The sequence below is a fragment of the Solanum tuberosum genome, unplaced genomic scaffold (assembly GCF_000226075.1).
Source record: "Solanum tuberosum cultivar DM 1-3 516 R44 unplaced genomic scaffold, SolTub_3.0 scf00068, whole genome shotgun sequence".
Lineage (NCBI taxonomy): Eukaryota > Viridiplantae > Streptophyta > Magnoliopsida > Solanales > Solanaceae > Solanum > Solanum tuberosum.
The window spans coordinates 793,879-801,869 of NW_006238994.1; the positions used below are offsets into that span (position 1 = coordinate 793,879).

The following is a 7,991-nucleotide window of genomic DNA, read 5'->3' on the forward strand; positions in this document are numbered from 1 at the left end:
TTTTTTTTTTTTGGCTCAGTGATGTCGGAGGATATGGTTAAGGATGGATATGAAGAAATAGTGAATGTTGATATATCAACAGTAGCTATTGATATGATGAAAAGGAAGTATGAGGACGTCCCGCAGATGAAATGTATGGTACCTGAAGAGTTTCTCAATTCTGATTTAGAAACCTTTTTCCAATTCCGGTGAGATAAATCTTTGTTATAAAGTTCTCCTAATGTGATTACCAGACTTGCAAATGGATGTCAGAGATATGAGCTTCTTTCCTGATGAATCATTTGACGCCGTCATTGATAAGGGTAATGCTATTGCCCTTCCTCATGTGCTATTTTTGGTTATTTTCCATTCACTTACTATCTTTTTTTCTCCGCATTCTGATCTTTTGTGGGATATCATCTGGTCATTAATGTAACAGGAACCCTTGATTCATTAATGGTTAGTTTCATCTTGCTCTCTCTCTCCAACTTTGTTGAATTTGTTGATGTGCTAACTGTTCTATACTCTTTCAGTGTGGTACCAATGCTCCAATGTGTGCTGCACAAATGCTGGGAGAAGTGAGCAGGTTGGAAATTTATGGTGTTTTATTGTGTTATTTTGTAGTGATTCGTTATATTCACTTCTTTTCCTCCTTTGCTGTCTCAAAAATATTGTTCTTTTTGACGAGTAAGAACTTATGGCAATTGTCTTTTCATGTGTAGGCTTCTCAAAAATGGAGGTGTTTATATGTTGGTAACAAGAGGGCCAAAATTCCTACTTGTAACTTCTAAACTGTATTTTGAAACATCAAATAATTGTTGTTTTTTGCTCTGTGTAGATAACATATGGTGATCCTAGAGCAAGGATGCCTCATCTGAATCGATCAGTGTTTAACTGGAAAATTGAGTTGTACATTATACGTAAGTTTTTGTTGCAAGTCATGCCATAATTGCTCGGTCTAGTGTGCTAGATTATTAAACTACTATATGGTTTGCATGTGGTATCATTTGTTAGAGATTTGTGAATTGTATTTGGGCTATGCTAAAGTCAATAGAAAGGCTTATTTGAGAACCTTTGCATGGATACTAGTTTTAAAATTTAAACCTGAACACATAGGCAGACATACATAGTTTTGTTTATTTCTTTTTGTTTTGGTTGGGTTTAGAAAGTTTAATGCTACAATTAAAAGTTTTTCAATACATCAGTTGGATAGAAAATTAATGGATCCTATATTTGAGAAAGGAATATATGGGAAGGTAAAGAATGCTCTTTAGTTAAATTACTTGGAAAAGTATAACTTTTGATATAACTTGTACAATTTTCTGATAAGTACTTACTGTTTAGTGTAGCATACTTAAATGATGTCTAATAAACATAACAAAATTGTTATTAGGGTGTGTAATAGCAACCATACCAGCTCACAAAAGTTCTAGATCTGGTCTTAAGATGCAATCATGTCTTACCTCTTGACTAAACAACAACAGACCCGTGTAATTGCACAAAGTTGGGTTTCGGGAGGGTGGTGTGTACACAGCCTTACCCCTATCTTGTGAAGGTAGAGAGGCTGTTTCCAATAGACTCTTTGCTCAAGTAAAACATATCAAAAGTTAAGTATGTAAAGCAAATACAGTAGCGAAGAAGCCATGTTAAACTACGCCTTGTTGAGCAGCTATATCTTTTTAGTATTTTTTATATAGGGATCACATATGACCAATGAAATCTATTTAAGGCACGTTGACCAATTTTGCTAGCCATCTTTTTGCCTGAGCTTTTCTAACAGTTAATGGGACTGCATTCAGACTTAAACATTAGATCCTGGCATCAGTGCAAAACATTGCTTAGACTTATGCCCAAGCTTAAGCCCGCTAGCTGGACTTAAAACTACTATACTGATGTTAAGGCATGGTTTTAAGATTACTTTTGGTTTTCCTGTTTCTACATAGCGTGTCTCTGAGTCTTGCTATTCGACTCAATAATAGACTAATAGCATACAGAAAGGGTGGAAAAGGAAGGGTGGAGGGAATGTAAGAAAAAAAATCTGAACTGAGCTCTCTGGACTTTCATCGTAGCTCGTGAGTTCATGACGGGGGATCCTTGACATGTTCAAACATGCAAGTGCAACACGAGTTCATGTACTACATTGTATTTGCAATTCGGGGTATTGCAAACCTGAGTTCATGTAATGTGGTAACTTTTGATTCAGGGAGTACACATCTCGTATAATATGAATCACCAAGTTTAGAAATTTATCACATGTCAGGGGTTTGTGGAGATTAAAAGGAAATATGTTAAATGGATTTATTAACTCGTGCAAGTGTTTTGTCATAATTTGTGATATGACAGTAGAATAGTGAAAGGATGTCATGGCAAGTTTAAAGAACATATACATTTGGTGGTATATGTTTGTTTGAATTTTTAGAGGGAAGGAAAGATATCAAGTTTTCCTGGACGCTGCATAAAACTTGTACAAATTTTAAGGGAGTTAAAATTGCATTAAGCACAGTTGTTCACTCTCAAATGCTCAATAATTACCATTTCTTAACAAAAAAGGAAAACTAATGAGTCGACTGTCTCAGCAAGTGATAACCATATCCATAATTTTTAGGGACAAGCTACAAGTTCCAAAACATGCGTTCTGACAAATTCAAGTATAAGGATAACATAGTACTTCAGTTATATCTTTCTGAACACACATTTTAGTCAAAAGGATAAGTCGAGCTCATGTCTATCTCAAAAACTATTAAGTTTCTCCATTTCTTTTTCTCTTGTACTCTTTATTCAAACGGTTTTATAGTTCTCTTATGATCAAGGGACTATACTTCCAATCTATCTATGTGCTGCCTCATCCTTTTGTATAAGGATAGAAACTCTGGTACTGGAAGTAGGGGGTAAAGAATTATCCGTAAAGTACAGTGCTAAAGTAAGTTTAGTGGACAAGTGAACGGAGGATTTTATGTATTTTCTTACATCTTTTGATAATATGCATCACGAGTCAAAACATGCTTTTAAACTTGCAATGAACAATTAGAATATGTTCAAACAAAGGAATCATACTTATACTCATAAATCATAATAGCTTACAACAAAATTCTAGTTTGTCATGGTACTCATGAAAGGAATTTCAAGCATTTCATTGAAGCATATTATGTGCATATACACACTACAGGCTTGTCCGTCTATGGAATTCTACAAAGTCTTTCTTAAAGCGGTCCTAATACTTTGAAATATCATTATTCATCTCAAATCATGCTGGTTATGGAAAACTAAACTATATTCAAAGTTGCTTGCCTTAGGTCTTTAACTTTTCTTAACCTTGATATCTTGACTTATTTCTATATGATGCTCTCAGAATCTAATTATCTATTGAGAACCATTAAATATGGTAGTCTTTCATTAGATCTATCCTGATCCAGTCTTGGTCACGTTTTTAGCCGTGACATATCAGCCCATATATTACTTATGTCCATTTTTGGAGTAATAAGACATAATTCTGATGAGTTCCCTTGGAATTCACAAAATATGCCATAAATTAGGAATGATTTTTACGTTTGACTGTATAGAAATCTTTTCTCTTCTTATTAGTATCCCCAATGAGTTTTCATTGAATTTATGCCTCCAAGTATCTATAAAAAATTGGACCCACAAAATTTGTATGCAAGAGGTTAAACAAACTCAAAGGACTAAAAAATACGATTCTCGACTTCTCATGTGATTGTATTAGGTCTGCTATGACTACAGTGGTTCAAATCCAAAGGAACGGAAACCTGGTTTCAGGATTTCTACTGTAGTCACATTGGTTCTACTATGACCATAAATGGTTTAAAATGTTTACACTAATGAACTGCAACCGTGTGTATTCTACTTTGACTGAACTAGATCTTAGTATCTTACCATAGCCATGATAGCCACTGCTCTGCACACTCGCACAAAGCAAACCCGAAAGACCAAAAAATCTTTTATAAGGATCCAACCCCATGCACCCAATATATAAGACTATACATTATATAATTAACCTTCTATCAAGAATGAATATCCTGGATTCTTTCTACTATATACTCCTAATACTTGGCTGCGTAAACTTGAAATGATTATTGATCTCTTCCGAGACTCGTTAGCTAAACTGATTATTTTTTTTTAAAAAAAGAGACAGCTCTGCTTAATAATAAAAGTTTCTTAATTATTGTCTGAGTCCGATCTTGTTACTTATTTCTACCATCTTACTCCCATTTTGCAGCTAGACCGGGATTTCAAAAGCCTGGTGATCCCCCTTCTAATGTGAAGCCATGCTTGGAACCTATTCCCCTAACCGAGAAGGGCCTACTTCCGGAAGATTATACTATGGAAGATCCGGATTCTCATTTTATATACATCTGTACAAAAGTTGATGAATCAGTGGAGCTGAGCTACAAATCCACAGATCCTTTGACTGATGATTTACTATTGGAATCGCTAAGCCTCGGGAAGGATTGATTCTTCAAGTCGGCAGAAACCATGTATGCTTACTGAAGGATGTACTTTTATTATCTAGGCTTGTAGTGTATCTTCTTTTTATTGGGGATTCATACTTCAGAAAAAGAGACTGTTTTGGGGGTGGGAGATGGCAGGGGAGGATTTTGTTTTTCCCTTTGTGTACTATTTTAGTAACGTGGTATTCGGGCTGGCTTGGGCGCCCATCGGCAGTTTCACCAGGAACTGTTACTTCCTCGGGCACATGTATTTGGTAACTCTGCCCAATGCCCACCAAGGTTGATACTGATGGGCAGAAATCATTGACCCCCCGTGATGTTTAGTCTTTTCTTACCTTTCCTTTTTTAGGGTGGGAACAGGTGACGGAGAACGGGAGGGGGCAAATATTTTTTGCAGTGGTTCTGTCCAGAATTTTCAGCTCTAGATGGAAGCCAGAATAAGTTACTCCCCGATGTCTCGGGAGTGCCACGAGCTTAGCTTGTGCTAGGTGGTTATGTTGTGAATCGAATAATAGACATCCTATAGTTGTCATCAGTATTTAAACAATTTTGTTTCATAATGTTGTGTCATGTGTGTAGCATAGAACTGGAATATTTGTTTCAGTTTTTTTTTACCTTATTTTGGTTTAGGCCTACTTGCAAGTCATTCTGGCTGACTGGTTTTCAATGCTGTTAATTGTACCATCATTCTGTTAAATTGTTTTGTATTGTATTGTATCGTATCTTATGGGGTTATTGTTTTGTTTCGTTGATTGCGATAATTTATGTTCTCTCTGCTACTGGATGAAAGGAAATTGACTTGGTTTGGAATTACTTTTTTTTTCTTTCTTTTTCTGTATGATAATTAAGATCTTAAAACTTAAAGCCATTTTTCTCTCGACACACAAAAGGCAATGTGGAAGATTAGTAAATCTGAGCAATTGCAATTACGTCCCTACAAGTGTTGGTTGATAGATTAAGGGTGTGTTCGATATTTTCATGTTCGGGAAAATGAATTACTTGAATAAGGACAATGATTTTCCTAATGAAAGTAGAAAAAAGAAGTAGCATATATTTAGGATAATATTATTTATTTCCTAATGAAAGTAGGAAAAAGAGTGTTTAATTTTATTTTTTTGTTTGGTTTCAATCTTTGGAAAATTCCTTCCAATAAGTAGTTGATAGAGCTAGTTTTGAGATACGAGTTCAGTCAAATTCAGTAATTTTAATTCAAATTTTATGTTGGTCTTAAATCAATTTTTTCAAAGAAATTCATTGAATATGTATAATTGCTCCGTTTGACCAACAATATTGGGATGTCCAATAATACTTGTCCGCTTTATGAAATCAATGGATAATGTTACACGGTCATTTGATAGAGTGTATAAAAAAAATGTTAAATATAGTGTATTAGTAATGTTTGCATTATAATGCATGTATTAGTTATGTTTACGTTAATTATACATAAATGATTTTTATGCATTGTTTGGTTTGATGCATAAAAAGTAGTATGTATTACATTAAGAACATTATTTACAAAGATATCCTTCATTATTATGGTGGAAAATATGTAAAAAAGATTTTGAGCGTTAATTGAGTCTTTAACTAAGTTAATGTTTGCATTAAAACCATTGCATTGTTAATACTAGAAATTCATGGTATTAGTAACGCACACAGTAATACACAATATAGTGTGTACATAGATTAAACAAGAGTATCAAACAAGATACTAGTAATACACAAAACTAATGCATTTTTTTTTCTAATACACTCTACCAAACGCCCCCTTAGTTTTTAATTTATCTTTATCATTAATTATAGTCATTTCTCTATTATATTTGTTAAGACATTGTATTTATTATATTCAAAGGATAATTTAATAAAATTAATTTTTATTTATAATTTCTTTAAAAATGTACAACATCAATATGAGACAAATATTATTGAATAGAAAAAGTATTATTTTAATACTCAATAATTTGAAACAATTAAAATCTCGAATCAATAAACTTTAAATTCAATTACGTTTCCTATAGGCATAATAGAAAGTGAAACGTTTTAGGAACAATAATAGCAAAATCCAAAAGTAATATTTATGACAATCTCTTAAATAAAACAAGAAATACAAGTCAGATCACAAAAAGTAATACTCCATCCGTCATTAATTACTTGTTTAATTTTCTTTTTTTACTTGTCAAGAAATGATTTTTTTAATCTATTATACTCTTAATTTAGTTAGGGAGTTAATGTTTTTAAAAAAGGGTAGAATCTCTTTAATGAGTAAATTAATTATGGAATTCTATGAATTAATAGAAATAAAATGGTAAATAATTATGTCAATTATTATTTAAAATAATACGTATTGCAAGTTAAAAATAAACAAGTAATTAAGGACATAGAGAGTTCTTGTATCCTTTACCAAAAAAATAGAAGTTAATATCTTAAAAGGTCATATGACATTTTATTTATTTGTGGAATTTATATTTACATGACATAAAAATAATAATTTATTTTGCTATGTCAATATTTTTTTAATAATAAATTTGATTGAGTGATTTTATGGATAGAAAGTCTATGTTTAGTGATTTTATTGATATAAAACAAAGTTCAATGACTTTGCTAGATAAATTGTTAAAGTTGAGTGACCTTTTGAGATATTAACTCAAAAAATGGTTTAAAAAATCAAATGCGTATTTCTTTTGGAAGAAATAAAATGACTTATGCTTACCACTTCAATTCCAAAATTAAATAAATTCCTCAATTCCAATTCCAGTTCCCTAACAATTTAGTTGTTTGACTTAAGTTACTATTATGAAAGTTAATCCGTTTAAATCTCGTACTACTTTTAGTTGCATTTTAATGGTATTCTTAAAAATTTCCCTTAAAAAGTATATTAATCTGTGATCAAATGGATTGATTTGACTTTTCATAATTATTACTTTCTCTGGTTTGTATTATACTAGATATGGGATCCCGTGCCAGCACGGGGCCCAATATATGTTACTGTTTCTGTTTCAATTTATGTGGTACATATAAAATTTGAAGTTAATCAATTTTGTAGTATGTTTTTATATATTTTAAGTTGCTAATTATTTTTATTTAGAGTATGTTTTACGTAAATATATTATAAATCACAATAATTAACAAGTTAATATAAAAAAAAAACTTATAAAAAATTCATTGACTTTTGAAATTTCATTTGTATCACATAAATCAGGACCGAGTAATATATATGAAAATTACATAAAACGTACTATAACTCACAATAATTAGCAACTTAAAATATCTATATATCTATATTTCTCCCAATTTATGCGGTATAGATGAAATTTTGAAAGTTAACAAAAACTGTTTATATGTTTTGAAATATTTTAAGCTATTAATTATTATGATTTATAATACTTTTTACATAAAAAAATTATTTATATAAAGTATAAAAGAAAAAATTTAGAAAAAGGAAACATAAATGTCAGCAGGAGTCCAATCTATGTTAATTTCTATGTTTTAATTATTGTAATACCGATTGAATTTGGAGAGCCAACTAAAAAATTTTAAAGGTTTTTTTTT

The 7,991-nt window shown here is 31.6% G+C and overlaps 1 protein-coding gene across 1 annotated transcript in view; it reads left to right on the forward strand.

The window, feature by feature from the left end:
• Positions 1–5,129, forward strand: part of LOC102599138 (methyltransferase-like protein 13) — a 6,931-nt gene extending 1,802 nt beyond the window's left edge. Inside the window, exons 2-8 of the mRNA XM_006345331.2 lie at positions 20–133; positions 234–302; positions 419–438; positions 513–565; positions 702–732; positions 818–899; positions 4,214–5,129. Coding sequence (XP_006345393.1) covers positions 20–133; positions 234–302; positions 419–438; positions 513–565; positions 702–732; positions 818–899; positions 4,214–4,449 — 605 coding nt within the window. The 3' untranslated portion in view covers positions 4,450–5,129. The remainder of the gene's footprint in view (positions 1–19; positions 134–233; positions 303–418; positions 439–512; positions 566–701; positions 733–817; positions 900–4,213) is intronic.
• Positions 5,130–7,991: the final 2,862 nt, after the last annotated feature.